At 44.3% G+C, this 17,178-nt stretch overlaps 2 protein-coding genes across 4 annotated transcripts in view; one reads left to right on the top strand and one right to left on the bottom strand.

The window, feature by feature from the left end:
• Window positions 1-460: 460 nt before the first annotated feature.
• Window positions 461-14,773, bottom strand: NDUFA8 (NADH:ubiquinone oxidoreductase subunit A8). Its single transcript, XM_046023445.1, has 4 exons — window positions 14,618-14,773; window positions 7,985-8,148; window positions 4,731-4,896; window positions 461-779 (listed from the first exon to the last, which is right to left on the bottom strand). The coding sequence occupies exons 1-4, from the start codon at window positions 14,666-14,668 to the stop codon at window positions 642-644; spliced, it is 519 nt and encodes a 172-aa protein (XP_045879401.1). The 5' UTR covers window positions 14,669-14,773; the 3' UTR covers window positions 461-641.
• MORN5 (MORN repeat containing 5) overlaps window positions 13,434-17,178 on the top strand; it is a 29,343-nt gene continuing 25,598 nt past the window's right edge. For 2 of the 3 annotated variants that reach the window (XM_046023446.1, XM_046023448.1), the window contains exon 1: window positions 14,919-14,997. In XM_046023446.1, coding sequence (XP_045879402.1) covers window positions 14,951-14,997 — 47 coding nt within the window. In that variant the 5' untranslated portion in view covers window positions 14,919-14,950. Of the gene's footprint in view, window positions 14,306-14,918; window positions 14,998-17,178 lie in introns of those variants that run through there. The other variant, XM_046023447.1, reaches the window with a different exon arrangement.

The following is a 17,178-nucleotide window of genomic DNA, read 5'->3' as shown; positions in this document are numbered from 1 at the left end:
CACCTCCCTTGTCTATCAGGAAAAACATCTGGGTTATAATGCTTGAGGATGGGATATCAAGGGGAAGTGGTGGAAGTTTGGTTCTTTAAGAAACTTTGAGCAAGACTGCCTAAAACCCAGCCAGGAGGCCCCTCCCATGGCCTGAGTCACAAGGCTCAAACATTTCTTCACTTCTCCTATCCTGGACACTTCCCTTGTATGACCTTTAGGAAAAGCTGTTTGTCTGAGATGTTGGATGAGGAGAGAGGTAAGACTTCAAAACGCGTGAACACAGAGAGGTAAGAGGGCCTTTCCTTTACACAGTCATTTCTGCCTCGTCGAATGTGGCTCCCCCGGCCACACTGGTGAATGCCTACTTCAAGCGAAGAGAGAGAAGCAGGCAGGACCGCAAGAAGAACAAGCAAAGGGAAGTCATCTTTAAAGGCCAAAAGGTTATATAAAACATAATAAAATACAACTGTTTCCTTTAAAATTTTTAATGGCCAGGAAATGGTATAGAATATCTGCCAAGTCACATAAATTAACTTTTTTGTTAAGTTTGTGATCCCGGAAAGAACACTCTATCGGTCGATGCAAACTGCATGGGAATTTCAGCAGTGGTTGTCTGGGCAAGAGACTCAGTGTGCACCATGGAGCCATCTTCACATGGTCCAGAAAAAAATGCGGCTGCCATGTTTGGCAGGTTTCAGCTCCCCTTCAGTCTCAGGGTTGGGCTCTGGTCTTGCTCTTGAGTGATACGGATTCTCTGGTAAAGGTCGATCTGTTTTCACTTTGGTGACCTGTGAGGGGTGAAGAGGACAGAAGCAAGGCTAAGGTCAGGTGGAACAGTCTGAGACCAAGAACGTACTTCCCAGCATTTCCTCTCTGGTCCTGCTTTCCCAACTACCCATCTTTTTTCAAGCCCCAGCAAACCATAGTTGGACTCACTTGACCTTTGAACAAACATTTAAGAAAGACTTCTCTGGGGTGTTCCATGTGGTAAAAGTTCAGAAACAGTAGGGAACAAGACACACACTGTCCTCGAGGGAGCCAGACAAGAAAATCAACCAAAACTTCCTAGCCAAATTATCACAACTGAGGCAGGAACTAAATGCTGGCACTTAGGACTCAGGATTTAGAGCAAGGACTGTGCACATGTAACCCGTCCTGAAGGCTGGGAGGTGGATGATTTCAGAGGGGGTAACCTTTAGCGTCATCTTAAAGGATGCCCATGAGCCAGGCAGAAAGATTAGCAGGAGAAAGACATTCCAGGTAATCAGTATGTATGTACACAGAGAGGCATATCTTTAGAACAGCGAAGCAAAGGCTGCATGAATAGTGGTGGGAAAAGAGGCACCTACGCAAGCACCCGCCAGAAATGATACTGAGCACCGTACTCCATTTCATTCTCAAACTCCCATGAGATCATCTCCCAGAGGTTCCCTGTGGCCACCTGCCTACCAGTGGGAAAACTAGTCCTCGAAGCCACATCTGCCTACTCCAAAGCCTGTACTTTTAAATAACATACTACACTGGCCGACAAAGGCCTGACAGTGAAGGGTACCGGACGATGTGTGCAGTGTTTGAATGTGACCCCGGTGGTAACAGGTGCACTGAAGCAGGGAAGCAGTTCAAGCACATCTGCAGGCTGGAAGGTACAGAAGCTAGATCAGAGAGGGGCAGGACCAGAACCGGGAGAGCCAAGCCAACAGGCCTGGCAGCTCGCTGGAGCACTACACGATGGTAACAGGAGAGAGACGGAAGGTGGTCACATCCACATCAGCCCCGATGGTCACAAAATCTCCATCAGAAACCCACCAGCAATTGTTCTCACTTTACCAGACAGGCGCTTTAACCAGCTAAGCGACGGCGCCAGCTTGTTCTCACTTTAAAGATGAGGAAACACACAGAGAAATGGAAAGACAAGGCCACAGTTATTAACAATGTTGTTATGTAGTGGTCTGATCTTTAAGTCACTCCCTATGATATGACTGATGAGTCTTCCCATCTGCATAAATTCAAAAACCATTTACTGTGAGTGCAGCTTTCAGGAACACAATAGCACAATTATTACTATAACCACACTGTCAGACATTATTATCTGTAGTTCACAGGTGAGGACCAGGGAGGCTAACCTGCCCGTGATCAAGATACACGCTCCATGTCAGAGTTGGAGCAGGGACCCAGCCTTCTGTCTACAGGTCCAGAGTAGCTGTTTGCTTGTTTTTTAGAACAGTGTTCTCCTTTCTCCACCACAGAGATCACTAATGGTTCCTTATTGCTTGACAGAGTTCCTCCAAGTGCCTCCACCTGGCACATGAAGCTCCTTTCAGGATTCAAGATATGTATGAAATAAGATATGTATGAAATAAGATATGTATGAAATAAATCTAGAAACATGTTTCTTAAATTTAAAGTAAAGAACAGACCCCTTAAAAGGACAGATTATTGTGGCAAGAACAAGAAACCAACTTCCTCGTCTGTATCATATGGGAAGAGAAAAGGAGCAGAAGCATGTGGTCAAACTAACTGCTAGGTACACAACCTTGGGCAGTCTACCCAATGCTCAATTTCCCATCTCTCAATGGGGCTACCGGCTGACAGTGCTATTAGGATACTACACAGTCAGGTGCCTGATGCTTCGCGGGTGCTCCCTAAGTTACTGTCAATGTTAGCCTTCCCCCGATGGTGGAATTATCGGGGGGAGAGAGCAACTGGTTAGGAAGGTTGGAAACTTCAAACGACACTGACATCGAAGCTGAGGGCAGAAGAGTGAGTAGAAACTGGCCAGGGGCACAGAGCGGGGAGAGGCAAGCCGGTGGACGCAGAATGCAGAGGTGAATGCAACTACAAGTTAGGCTTTATCTAGCTGGTCATGACGTTTCTTCTAAAAAAAGATTACAGGATTCTGATTTTAAGTATGACTAAAACTGATAATCCTCTTAAAGAAATAAACTTTTGAAAACAAGATAGTATTTTATAGGTTTTTAAAAACGTTAACACAAAGGTTCAGAAATCTATATGCTTTCTTAACAGCAGGATTTGTTAATTCTCCTTTGATTAGAGACAGAAATGAGAAAAGGTTGTTTTCATTGGTAAATGCGTAGGTCCCACCACCTTCCAACAGAGTTATCCACAATTTAAAGTGATTTGTGCAGGCAGCAAAAGAAGACATCTGAAGATGATCACTCTGGACAAAAGCAAAACGCAATTGCTAAACCACTCATCCACTTATGACACCAAGCTTAAGACCCAACATAGATACTATACGTAAAGATACTATACAACAAGGGCGAACTGTGGACCTACGCACCAGGCGTTAGGCTGGACGTTCACAAAAGCTCTCAAGCTTAATCCTCACAGAAAACTAGGGATGAATACTGGTCCTATTTTGGAGATGTGGTAGGACAGGAAACAGCAATTTGCTCAGGATCCCACAGTGACTCAGTAGTACTATCTTCCTCCACTCAAACCTGAGTTTTCCCTGCCATCCTGCCAACTATCTGTCCCGGAGGTAATGGAGGACGATGAGGCTCAAGAAGCAGGAGTAGGTCGGGGTACCTGGGTGGTGCAGTTGGTTAAGTGTCTGACTCTTGATTTCGGCTCAGGTCATGATCTCAGGGTCATGAGATCAAACCCTGTGCGAGAATCGTGAGATTCTCTTCTCCCTCTGCTCCACACCCCACCCCCTCTCTCAAAAACAAAACAAAACAGGGGCGCCTGGGTGGCTCAGTGGGTTAAGCCACTGCCTTCGGCTCAGGTCATGATCTCAGGGTCCTGGGATCGAGTCCCGCATCGGGCTCTCTGCTCAGCAGGGAGCCTGCTTCCCTCTCTCTCTGCCTGCCTCTCTGCCTACTTGTGATCTCTCTCTGTCAAATAAATAAATAAAATCTTTAAAAACAAAACAAAACAGCAGCATCAGGGTAAGTCAGATCACACAGGCTCTTGTAAGCCAGAATACTGCAAGCAAGGGCAAGCCCCCGGAAAAGTTTTGAAAAGAAAGTGATTATTTATTTTCTATACAGATCATGCCTATAGTGAAGATGTAATGTAGCCTAAATTCTTCAATTTCAGGTGATACAAGGTCTTCTAACATCTGAACAGGCCCACCCTCCCCTCCCAGATATTCGCACAGCCTAAGTTAAGAACTCTTGTTCCAGATGTGGGGACAGTGAGAGGACTCAAAAAAATCATCCAGGAAATGCTTATCTACAGGAACTGATGATTTTTTATAAAGGGAGAAAGGGACATGAAGAAAAAAGACATCGAGGTTTCTGATGTTTCAAGAGATGGTGGTGTCATGACTGAGATAGGAAATACAGAACAAAGTAGGAAAATGTGCTTTTTAAACTACAGGGATACACTTCTAAAAATCTCAGGTACTGATAAATCTGGCCTGTGGAATCCAGCATACCTCGGTCCTACTTCCTCTCTGAATTCCAGGGTAACTTCAATGATTTCAACTGCCAGTGCCCCTAACATTGTGTCTCTCCTCATCTCCTCCCTTCTGTTCTCCAATTAGCTAATTAAACAAAAACAAATCTGCACATGCTGGACGATCTATTTAAAGGAATATTTTTATCAAATAACCTCCCTTCTGGATTGTGTATAATCACTCCCTCATTAACCTGTTTCATAAATAGATTTTTCCCATCCGATCTGTACTCACAGAAGACCCTTTTCTGACCGCCCGTCCTGCCCTTACCCACCCCTCAGTCAGAAGGCAAGAGTCCCCGTAGGAGACTTTTTACCTTGGACAGCTCTCCCAGGTCAGGTCGCACCCAGCCCAGCTTGTCCAGCACACACTCGTCAAACTTGGCCTGCTGTTTGCGGCAGCGACGAAATAGCTGCAGGCCAGAGTAGTCGATGCAGGTCCAATAGTCTGTAAAAGGCTCCGCACAGTGAAGCTTTATCTGCCTGGAAAAGAGGGCTAGGTTAGGGATAGCTCCTTGCAAAATAATGAAAAACAGAGAAGTAGGGGAAAAGTAAGCACCGACCTCAAAAGCACAGCCTTGCTTTCTGAAAGGTAGGAGAGCAGATGCTCTTACCTCACTTACAGACAATCTGGAGATCCTCAGATTGAGAACCAGTAAGTAGAAAAAGATTTCTGAGGAAGACGACCTCATTTATTTATGCAGCAAAACTAAATGAGTTGAAATGTGAAGACTGTGGTCTGAGGCACATGTATTTTACACAGAACACTCCTCACTTAGGGTCTACGTATTCTTTCCTTTAGATCCAGTTCTAAAGATGATCAGTTTAGCAAACTTGGAAGAGGCAGCATAATCTGAGACAGGCACGCTGACAGAAGGCAGAGGTGACAGACAATGGCAAAGGAAAAGACAGAACTGTAAAAGACAAATACACAAACCAACAAGCGGAAGATCCGGGGGTCATTCAGTGCGGAGGCAAACCACCTTATGCTCCTCACAGTTCAGAGCCCTCACTCTAGTAATGCACTGAACAGAAACAGATTAATCTGTCATTAAAAAAGTTAAATTACATTTGGAGGTCTCTGTTAAGAAGCAAGGTAGCATGTAATTCATTTAGTGACCACCAAAAATGGTTGAAGAAAAAGTAACTTTTGTGTGTAAGAGAGAAGTCTCAATTATTTTGCAGAACTCCCTTCTCTTGCCATTCAGCCTTGCTGGTAATCCAATAAATGCCAATTCGAGGAAGAATAAAATACCATTATTTTAAGTGAAAGCCTCACATGAGGCACTGGAAGAAATGCACAGCACTCTCCCTCCCCCAATGGAATCATGACCAGAAAGTGCTGCTTGCTGTACTCTAAGAATCCAGCTACACTCAACACGGGAATCTTACTTCACACAGCTCAGGAAGAACCTCAGAGATGGGATACAGGAAATACGCAGTGAAAAAGCTGCTTTCCATTCTTGCTGGGTTTCCCTCCTAGGAAGCAACCAATGTTCCCAGCTTCTTACGTACCTTTCCAGGGATGCTAGTGTAACCTTGGGGTGGTGGGGTGTGCACATGAAAGAAGGAAGACCAGCAAAGCCCACGTAGCTCTTCTGAACGGCCCCTAGCCTCACTGACGAGGATGCCCACAGTACACCAAACCGCACCCCTCTCCCTTGAGAATCACGCTGGTAGCGGGCTACTGTTTCCAATGCCAGTGTTTTAATTCCTCCAGCATGGGACAGCGGAAGAGCTGCTAACATTACTGGAGTACTCAGTCTCTTCTGGACCCTGCTACCCCGGTACCCATACCCAACTATTACCTCCTAAGGCCTGCAAAGAGCAACTTCAGCATGGAGGCAGCAACCTCTCATGGAGGCAGCTGGGCACCTCGGGAGCTTGTGAAATCCAAACATTTCCCACTTGAAGGTACTACCTCTAGGCCAAAGCAGAAATTGTTTTCCAAAGTTCTCTTAGAAAAGTTTAAAAAGTAAACACATAAGCTAGTTAGCAATCAAACCAATGCAAATTCAAGCAAGAATAAAATATCATTTTGTACCTGTCAAATACTTACTATACAATGCCGGTAAGGTAGAAAAAGAAACAGTGCTGAGGGCAGCATAAAGTGACCCAACTTTTAAAAAAATGACAACTACAGTCCAAGAGCCATAAGTAATATTCAAAGTCTTTCTATAGCATAATCTCACTGCTGAGAAATTTATGCCATGGAATTAATTAAAAAGAGAAAAAGAGCTACACACAAGGTAATCACTGCAGATTTATCTAAAACAATCAAAACCCGGGGGGCGGAAATGATGTTTAATAACAGGAATTGGTCAGGCAAATTAGGGTTGGTTTACCTGCTGGTGGAATATTATACAGCCATTAAAAAACGATGGTCATGAAGACAATCTAGCAGTGGGAAAGAATGCTCCCAATAGTTTCGGGGGAAAATGAATTTTCTAAGCCACACATTACGACGACTCTAACCATAAAAATATCTTTGCATATGGACAAATACAGCAGAACCAAGAAAGAAGGAAAGCAGCTATTATGTGAAGGAAATTTGATTTTTCCCTCTCCCGTCACTGTAGTGGACATCTGCGGATTTTGCCTAGCCAGCAGTCGGTCCCCATTCTTCTGTAACATCCTTCCAATTTCCTTTTGGGGAACAATCCCTCCCTATCTCTCAGCAGAGTGGTTTAGCTGAATCTAAGTCTACTCCCCACTTTAGGCCTGACCAAGCACAGCATTTTATCTCCTGAAACACACCTGATTCAAAGATATGCATATGAACTCAAGCAGCCAGGCCAATGAGACTCGGTCCCGGGAGCCCTGCTCACACCAATGGACAACTGGCACGGCTGGTCTACGTGTACTAGGCAAGCAGCACAGCGGTGTGGAGTGGCTGGAGGCCACTTCTGCTACAGCAAGCAAAGAGTCTCTCTGAAAATGAACCTGACAGAGAAAAACAGAACTAGGAGATTGGGGGAGGAGAAGCGAGGCAAAAAGATACCAAGCAGTTATGAAATTATGAAAGCCCTTCGATTCCAGCCCTGCCCACTCCCAGTCCTATTCCTGGGCTTTACAGCTACGCAAGCCAATTCCCTTCAAGTGGAGTTTCGGTCTCTTTTAAGAGAGTCTGTCAAAACATTTCTCTACAATTACAATCTGGATTTTTTTTTACTTACAGTATCAAGCATAATGGCCTACTTAATACCTTGACTCTGTACACACTTTTCACTCCACAGTAACTGAGTGTTCTGTAGTAACAGCAATCTAGTGAATTCCTGTTAGCAAGCAGTGTGCTGAGCTGTCATTACGTACTTCTACAAATTTTTCCTAACAATCCTATATAAGATAACGCAGTATTCTATAATTTGGAAATTAACATTCACGATATTAAAGAACACACCAAATAATAAAAACAAGTAACAAAAATAACTGCATCACTTACTGTAGGCTTTTTGGGTCTATCAGACTTCAAGGTCTTGCATTTCCTACCCAACTCTTCCTTCACTTAATGTTCACCGGGATAGACACCTACATGTTTCAGCCCCGCAGCACTGATGTCAAAGACCGTTACCTGAAGAAGTCCAGAGCACACTTGTTGACGAGCTTGCCTTCCTCTAAACACCGCCTGGGGTCTTTTTCTTCCCAGCGGCAGAGCATGAACTCCTTGTTGGGCTTATCACACTGAACTCCATAGTGATGGGCGGCAGCTTTGAGCACCGAAGAACTGACTTTCACCTGGAGAAAGGACAGCGGGAGACAGACCACAGATCTGTGACCAGGGTATCACTTCCTCATCTTCACCTCCTGCTGCTCACAACAGAGCAGCACTCTGGCGGAGGAGGGAGCCCTGGTCTACCTCCACCATGACAATTAGACAGGGGCTCCCATAATAATCCCTCGTGATCTCCGCTGCTTTAGAAATCACAAGGCTCTTTCACACGCATGATGTTCTATATACCTTCACAGTAATCTCATTAGGTTGACATTACTTTCCCCATTTAAGACATAGGAAACGGGAGCCCTAACAACCCTTAGCTCTCTGAAAAGCGGAGCTCTGAAGGATGATGGAGGGCCCTAACTCTGGGACCCCTTGATGAGTCTCCTTTTCAGGAATAAAAGTGACAGAACAGATCAATTTCCCAGAAGACTACAGAATCACAGAAGATAAGTCTGGAAGGGATCATAAGAGGACACCTAGTCCGGAAAGTTATTACTAACAATAAAGTACTAAAATTTTTGAATTTTTTACAACTACAGACTATATCCAAGGTAGCCACCCTGTAACGATGTCAATCTCTCACTTGCCTCCCCAGACACTTTCCTGAGAAAGAGCGTGGTTACAGCTCACTCACAGGGGACTGCACACAGGCCAGGGTCCCTCTAACTGCATCCGCAGCAAGGGTCTGCTGGCCACCTTTGTGCACTGCCTTTTCCTGGGCCCATACCACAACATTTTCATTACTAGAACTTAGAACGTTGGTTCTCCGGGAGGACCACCCTCCTCATTGTTCCTCCCTTTCAAAGTCACTTCCGTTTTCTTTCAGCTGAATCCCTTCGTCCGATAATTTGCATTGGAACTGCACAAAGTTTAGTCATGTATTATATCAGAGGGAACAAGCATGTTTACAGTATCGGGTCTCTGTTCAAATTTTATCTCCTCAGAGGATCTTTTTCTACTGACCTTATAAAAGCTATCATCAGTGGTCACTCTGTGTGTGATCACTAGAATATAAGCTCCAAGAGGGTAGGGATTGTTTTTCAACAGAGAGCTGAGACTACAGATGTCAATTCTCCCGAAATGGAGCTATAATTAAATGTCATGTTTATCGTGGCCTACTGAGCACCCAAAATAGTGTCTAGCACAAGTAGCTGGTGAGTGCTCACTGCGTGCCAGGGACGGGGATCCAACACTCACAGAAGAGACAAGACTACATGCATTATGCCTTCTCACCAAAATAAAGCATGTCCCTCCTCTTCTTCAGGTCATTCTTATGCTCTTTGGTTAAAATTAGAGCTTCAGTCATATAGGAACCTTGCACATTTCTTGTTTAATTTCAGAGTATTTTAACAGTTTCATACACTTAATAGGATATTTTTTTCTAACAGATTCTCAAATTCGTTACTGCTTGTTTGTACACTATTGTCTCCTCTCTAGCCAGATCTTTCTGAACTCAGCTCTGATACAAAACTAATGACAATTAAGAGGAAAAACTTCTGTTTATAAGTAAAAACTACCGCCCTTCCTCTCTGCTATTTGTATCTTTTTTTTCCTCCTTTTTCCCTATCTCATTGCTTTGACCAAACCTCTAGCAATGGCAGTAGGCACTCTTGCCTTTTTCTAGACTTTAAAGCACAGTTTGGTACAACGTTTGTCACTGTTGTCTGGGATACAGTTTTTGGATATTCCTCAGTAAGGAAGTTTCCTTCTAATCTGAACTGGCTTTGTTTTACTGTTCTTTTTGGAAAGACTGAAAATTTCAGGTTTCTTTTTCATTAATCGATAAGTGTAGAGCACTAATAGATTTTCCAAAACTCTCCCGTTATAGATAGAATAAAATCTACTCTGCCACAGTGTATTATGCTTTAAGGTATTACTGGATTTGATTTGTAAATATTTATTAAGAATTCTTATGTGAGAATAATGTTATTATTTTTATATTAAAAATTTCATAATGATTTATGTTTTAAAGATTTGAGAGAGAGAGAGAGAGAGTGTGCACATGGAGGGGAGGGGCAGGGAGAGTCTCAAGCAGACTCCCTACTGAGTGTGGAGCCTCATAGGGCTCTATCTCACAACCCTGAGATCGTGACCTGAGCTGAAACCAAGTCCGATGCTTAACCGAATGTGACACCCAGGCACCCCTATAATTTTATTTTTTATGAATTTCACATAGCTTAGGTTAAATTATTAATACGATAAATGGCAAGGAAAGATGAAAAGAATAATTCATCTACACACTACAGGAAGAGGAGAACAAAGTTAGGACGATGTCTACTAACATTACACCTGTTACAATGATCAAAGCAAAGATAAACTTATGATAAAAGTAAAATCTGCCATGACAACTCTAATAAATTTGTTTAAAAATCTCTAAGATTTTGTATTACAGTTTTTTATAGTAAGAGTTTATTTAGGTTAATTGAGGTATGGTATACTCTTGTTTGCTATATTATCTGTAAAGAGCTGAGAGAATAAAAATCAAGACTCAGGGGCATCTAGGTGGCTCAGTCGATTAGGCACCCAACTCTTGATCTTGGCTTAGGTTGTGACCTCAGGGTTGTGGGATCGAACCCCATGTCAGGCTCTGCACTGGACGTGAGCCCACTTGGCAAGCTCTCTCCCTCTCCCTCTGCCTCTTCTCCCTGCACACATGCACTCGTGCTCCCTCTCTTAAAAAAAAAAAATCAAGATTCAAACTTTTTTTTTTTTTAATATTTTATTTATTTGACAGACAGAGATTTCAAGTAGGCAGAGAGGCAGGCAGAGAGAGAGGGAGAAGCAGGCTCCCCGCTGAGCAGAGAGCCGGATGCGGGGCTCGATCCCAGGACCCTGGGATCATGACCTGAGCTGAAGGCAGTGGCTTTAACCCACTGAGCCACTCAGGCGCCCCAAGATTCAAACTTTTAAAAACTTAATATATTTAAAAAATTAAGTCAGTTATATTTACTTCCTTGACAAATGCCTTAAAGACCTTTCAAATACCTTCACAGCTATCGTGCCCAAAAAAGTTATGGCATTCTTTGCCTGACTTTCCTACCAACGTAGAGGTCTTTTCAAAATCCAGGCACACCCATGTTGTTGAGCATAAGAAATATGCTCTGTCACAGGAAAATAAAACACAATAACCATCACCGAATCTCTTTCCTGGGGAAAGAGATGTGCTCAAGATGACGCAGCAGGTCAGTGGCAACTGCAGAACTGGAATTCACAGACCGTGACCTTCAGTCAGGCCTTTCTGTCTTACATTACCTCCACTGAGGTGGCAAAGGACTTTGGATGCCACCATCTCCCCTCACCTGCTTCTTCAGGAAGACTGATGAGCTCCAACCGAAACAACATCTTTTCACAGCTGCTTACTGTGAATACCCTCTCAAACGCATTCAGCTCCCTTTGTCCCAAAGAACACAGAGTTCCAGCATCTTCCTCATTTACCCTCCTGACAGCCTCCCCATACAGCAGGTCTATACAATCTGCAGGTGTGGAAAGGGAGGCAGAAAAAGTCTTCCAATCTACAACCAATCTTCCAGTCCGGCTCTCTTCCTTAAACCATGTCTGCGCCCCTTTCTACAGTCTTTAATTTATGCTGTGCCTTCCATTTTACTTAATTTGTAGAAAATGGGGAATAATTGTCCTTATTTGATAGGACTATTGAGGATTTCAATGAGTTAATACATATAAAAATATTAAGAACAGTGCCTAGCACATCATAAATATTAGCTATTATTTCTACTCAAAACTGTCAGTGTGTACAAGGAGTTTCCCGCCTAAGCTTCTGAATGCTTCTTCCACAGGGATATGTTATAACTCCGAAGAAAACGAGGTCCAAAACGTGTTTAATTTGTCTCTCAAGTCTGCTCCCTCTGGCTTCCTCAGCCCCATTGTCAGGTCACAAATCTGAGACTCCTCAACCTTTCCTGCCTGTGATACCTAAGTCACTGCTGTGTCTGATCACTTCCAGATAAATCTGTTCTTCCGTTCTGTGAGCAGTTCCCAATTATGTTGAGGTCATTAATAGCCTCCTCATTATTTCAACAGCCACTAAAACTAATCTTGCTTTTCTTTTCCTCTCTTCAATCCATTCTTCAAGGAGCTGCCAGAGGGATCTTCCTAAAAGACAATTCTTATCATACTCCATTAAAATGAATTAGCAACAAAGCCCTGGAAGGATTCAGGCTTAACCGCAGAACAAAGCCTAAACTTTTTATGGGGTATTTAAAGCCTCTGGATCCAGCCTTCTCACCCAAGACGCTTCCAAAAAGGGACTTGCTGCTCTCTCAGAACACTGAACTCATGGACCCTAGAACTCATCAGTGGACCCCTGCATTTTCCCATCCTTACCTTCGCTCAGATCTAACCCTCGCTTAAAGCCCATTACTCCATCTTGGCTTATAAATCTATTCTTCAAATGCCATTTAGCCAAGTCTCACGTTATGCCCAAGAAGTGCTTTCTCTGTTCCCTTTATAGCCTCAGAGAATTATACAGCTGGAATCATTTCATCTTACAAATAAAATAATTATGTCTGCAAATACTCCAAGTGACTAATCAAGGTAACAGAGCAGTCAGGCCTGGAATTTAGATCCAACTTTAAATCCTGCTCTCTTCTCTTAAACTATGTCTGCTCCTCTTCCATAGCATTTAATCACACTTTGTCTTGTATTTTAGTTATTTAGGTAACTATCTGTATTTCAATTCAACTGTATAAACACTAACAGCAAATTTATTCCAGATACAGAATACGTGCAGGAAGTAGAACCTCGGGTGTTTGCTGAATCCCAAATTAAAGTTCCCATGAAAAATTCAGCAGTCTCAGGCTAACCCAGCTTCACTGCGGGACAAGAAACCAAAGACTGAATACAGGAGGCCACCACGTAATAAATGTCACTTTACTTTAAAGTCCCTGAACATAGCAAAAAGCCCTTCATCTGCGAAAAACAACAGTTGCCATTCTCACAGGCATCTAAGATTAAGTGAAGTCATGAAAGTAAAACCCTTAACTTCTGGGATATAACTTCTGGCACATAATTTTTAGTGTTGCCCTCATTCTCCTTTTATGCAGCCTAGTCCTTTCTACTATCCAGTCCTGCCATGACACTCTTCTGCCTTAAAACCTTCCACCTTGGGCGCCTGGGTGGCTCAGTGGGTTAAAGCCTCTGACTTCGGCTCAGGTCATGATCTCAGGGTCCTGGGATCGAGCCCCACATCGGGCTCTCTGCTCAGCAGGGAGTCTGCTTCCTCCTCTCTCTCTGCCGGCCTCTCTGCCCACTTGTGATCTCTGTCTGTCAAATAAATAAATAAAATCTTAAAAAAAAAAAAAACCTTCCACCTCTCCCCACCACCTCACTTATAAAATAAGTCTGGCCTTGCAGTAGAAGCTGCTTCCCAGTCCTACCAGTCTGAGGTACCTATCTTCATTCAGGCTTAACAACAACTGAGGTTCCCACAACCCTAGAATCACATCAAAGAGCACTTGTCTCCCAGACACAAAACATTCTGCTAAGCCTTCTCACTCTCTCCAGCTTTTGCCCATAATACAAGAGTTTAAAAGCACGGGTGTTAAACTCAGACCTGGATTCACAGTCCAGCTCCATCCACCACTTACTAAACTATATGACCTTGGGCAAATGACTTCTACTCCCAAGGCCTGTTTTCTCACCTTTCACATGAAGACACCAAGAATACCCTCGATCATAGTGCTGCTGGCAGAATGTGATGAATTAATGGATGTAAAGTAATAAACTGGCATCCTGCCTGACATCTAGACAAGGCGTGGCATATTTGCAATAATTTGTATATACTGTCTTGTCTTCACTTCACAGCACAAATTTCACTGTACTGTAACTGCCTCTTTATGTCTGTCTCCCCGTTAGATTATAAGCTCTATGAGGGCAGGGACCATACCTCTTATTCTCCGGTGTGTACGTATACGGCAATTATTCAATGATATCCTCCTAAATAAACGAGCGCCTTAAGTGTCCTATTACCAAACACCCTCCCAGGGCTGTCAGCAACTCCACTCTCCAGTATCATCTCCTCTTGCTGCTTCCTTTTCCTAGTTCCACTCCAACACGGTAAGGATGAGGCCACCTGGAAGCGACTGTCTCTCTCGCTGGGCTGTGAGCACCCGGGGTTACATACTCCCTTCGCGGAAAGGGTTAAGTAGTGACATTAAAGTAAGTAAAGTCGCCCTGGCTGGTGCTTAAGAAAAAGTACCATTATTCACGTAAATGACAAGCAGATCGTTGGGGGTCAGGGTGGGCTTGGAGAGGAAAGCGCTACAGAGCCACTGCACGATGGGCTTGGGGTGAGGCGATTCCCGGAGGTGAGGAGGGGGCGTCCGGGAAGCGATCTGTGTTTGTGTTGGGGGGGGCACTGCGTGAAGGGGGGCCGGGGCCCACAGTCTAGTGAGACGAAGCAGAGCTGGGCCCAGGCCCGAAAAGCTCCAGCCCTATGCCCCGCTTGCCTGGCTTCCGAACGAGCCTCACCTCCTGCACTTTCAGATCCTCCAGAGTAGGCAGCTCCACTATCCCCGGCATGATGGCGGCAGCCCCAAACCCGAGGACGCGCCCGTAGCCGCGTCGCCGCCGTCTCCTTGAATTCCCCTTTCGACCGCAAAGGGCCACCTCACGCCTGCGCCTGCGCAGCTGGCCACGCAGGCGCACTGCTCTGCCCAACCGCGCGCCACAGAGCGTGCGCAGTGTCGAGAAGGTCTGCAGGCGCTGGGGGCGTGGCTTTGCTTAGGCCCCGCCCGTCTTGGTTGTCATAGTGAGACGGGACGCACTGAGACTTCGGGATCCCAAGGGCTGGAGGCTGGCGCCATGGAGTACACAGGAAGCCAATATATTGGGGAATATGTAGACGGGAGGTAAGAGCCTCATCTGATTCACTGTGTCTTGAGTATTTGTGATTGGGAAAAGACGGCCGCCTTTTCGCATTTGCAAAAGACTTTGTACCAGACGCTTTCACAAACTTTATTCCTTTTAACCTTCAGGACAACCCTTCACGTAGGCTTGTTTATTCCCATTTCACAGTTCAGGAAAATGAGACCCAGTGAAGTAAAGTGTCTTGCTCAAAGACACATATCTAATAAGCAGCAGAGCTGAGGTATATTCATTCCACACATACTTGTGTGTTTGCTATCTGCCAGTTTTAGATATGGGGATAAAAATATAAAAAATGTCAAGCAAGATTCTTACTGTCATGGAAGTTACAGTCTAGTTGGTGTATTGCCAATAAACAAAGAAATGAAAAGATAATTTCAGATAGTGGCTTTGCCTGAATCTTCCCCTCCTCACAGCAACCCTATGAGATGGATATTATCCTCATTTTGCAGATGGGAAAAGTGAGGCTCAGAGTAACTGTGTAACTTACTCAAAGTACTAGCTGGTGTTGGGCAGATCAGGGATCACAACCCAGGTGTGACTTCAAAACTCATGTGTTTTCTTCTATGGAGCCCTGCTACTGAGCTCCTACAGAGGACACATCCAGTTGGTGCAGTCCTTGAAGGCTTTCTGGAGGAGAAAATATTTGAGATGGGCCCTGAAGGTTGGATAGGATTTAGGTGGGTAGAGATGCAATGTGAAGAATGTTTCCAGGCAGAGGGAACAGCATGGGCAATAGTTCAGAGGATTTACAAGTGGAAGAGCAGGCAGTTCAGTGTGACTGGAGTGTTGGACGTATCTAGAGGAGAGTGAGAGCCAGAGCTGGAAGGGTGGATCTATGTTCTGGCATAGAGAGATCTGAGTACTGTGCATAATTTTATGGGTGGGGGGAGCCACTGATAGATAGATTTTTGGTAGGGCTGGGCATTAGGAAATCTAATTTGTTTCATTTCTGTATCCCTCTTCATAGTGCATACACTATGTACTCAGTAAATGTTGGCTGAATGAATGAATGAATGAATGAAATTTGAGATATGGTAAGTGTATCCTCATTATGGATTGGAGTCTTTATATCTTTGTTCTTTTAAACTGCTTTTAATTTATAATGAAGGCTTTTGCCTTGAGCAAATAAAAGAAAAATGGGAGGAAAGACAAGAGAGAGGAAGAGAAGGGAAAGAAGGAGAGAAGGAAGCAGAGTAGAGATGGGGAGATCAAGTCAGAGCCTATGGTTGTCCTAGTAAAAGGCAGCAGGACCCTGGACCAAAGCAGAAGCAGGGGGGGCTGCAGGAAAGAAAGATGTAGAAGTTTGGGAATGTTCATTGCCAGGACTTGGCAACTGATAGGCTCCCATTCCCACTCAGAGACTGCCTCCAGTCCCGGCTCAGTGCCTAGCTCTAGGCTTTGAACCTGGATGATTCTGATACCTTTTGTGGAAACTGAGAACTCTGAGGAGGGTCCACTTTGGAGGAAAAGAGGATGAATTTCATTGGGGGTGAGCTGGAGACGTCTGTAGAAGATTTGCACACTGATATCCAGTTTGCAGTTTAAAAAAAGGGAACAGTGTCTAATCTCTGAGAAGGGTTTTGATGGAGACGGAAATGGTAGATGTGATTTCAAGTAAACACATAAAGGAGAAAAGGCATTCTCTCAACCTCTCATGTCTTGCAGTAGAATAAACACAACAATGAACACAATAGAACTCTTACTCTATTTGAGGCATTCTGCTATTGTTTTAGCTATTATTTCATCTAATTATCTCAATTAAGAAGAGCAGTGTTGTCATTATCCCCATTTTACGGATGAGAAACTCAGGTTCAGAGAGGCAAAGGAACTGGCCCAAGGTCACAGAGGCATGGAGGTGCCCTGTGCTCAGGTTTGGCGGCTGTAGGTCTGCATTGCTCAGAAATTGTGCCACAATGTCTGACCACAAGAGCGTTGTGCTCTTCTGCTCGGGGCCTGTGCCCCAGTGGCATCTTCCTTCATCCCCTCGGTCAGTTCCCTTTGCTCCTTATGCAGTAGCTGTTTACAGGGCACCTGTTTACACAGAATCATGATTCTAAGAACTGAGGATACCAAGGTCTTCCTCTCCAGATCTTTAATTAAATAGGGAATATGAGAAGTACAATTCCAGTGCACGGCAGAAAGTGTGAAGCATCCAACAGACG

Source organism: Meles meles, chromosome 11 (genome assembly GCF_922984935.1).
Source record: "Meles meles chromosome 11, mMelMel3.1 paternal haplotype, whole genome shotgun sequence".
Classification (NCBI taxonomy): Eukaryota; Metazoa; Chordata; class Mammalia; order Carnivora; family Mustelidae; genus Meles; species Meles meles.
Note: the sequence above shows the minus strand (reverse complement) of the source record. Positions and strands in the feature narration are given on the sequence as shown.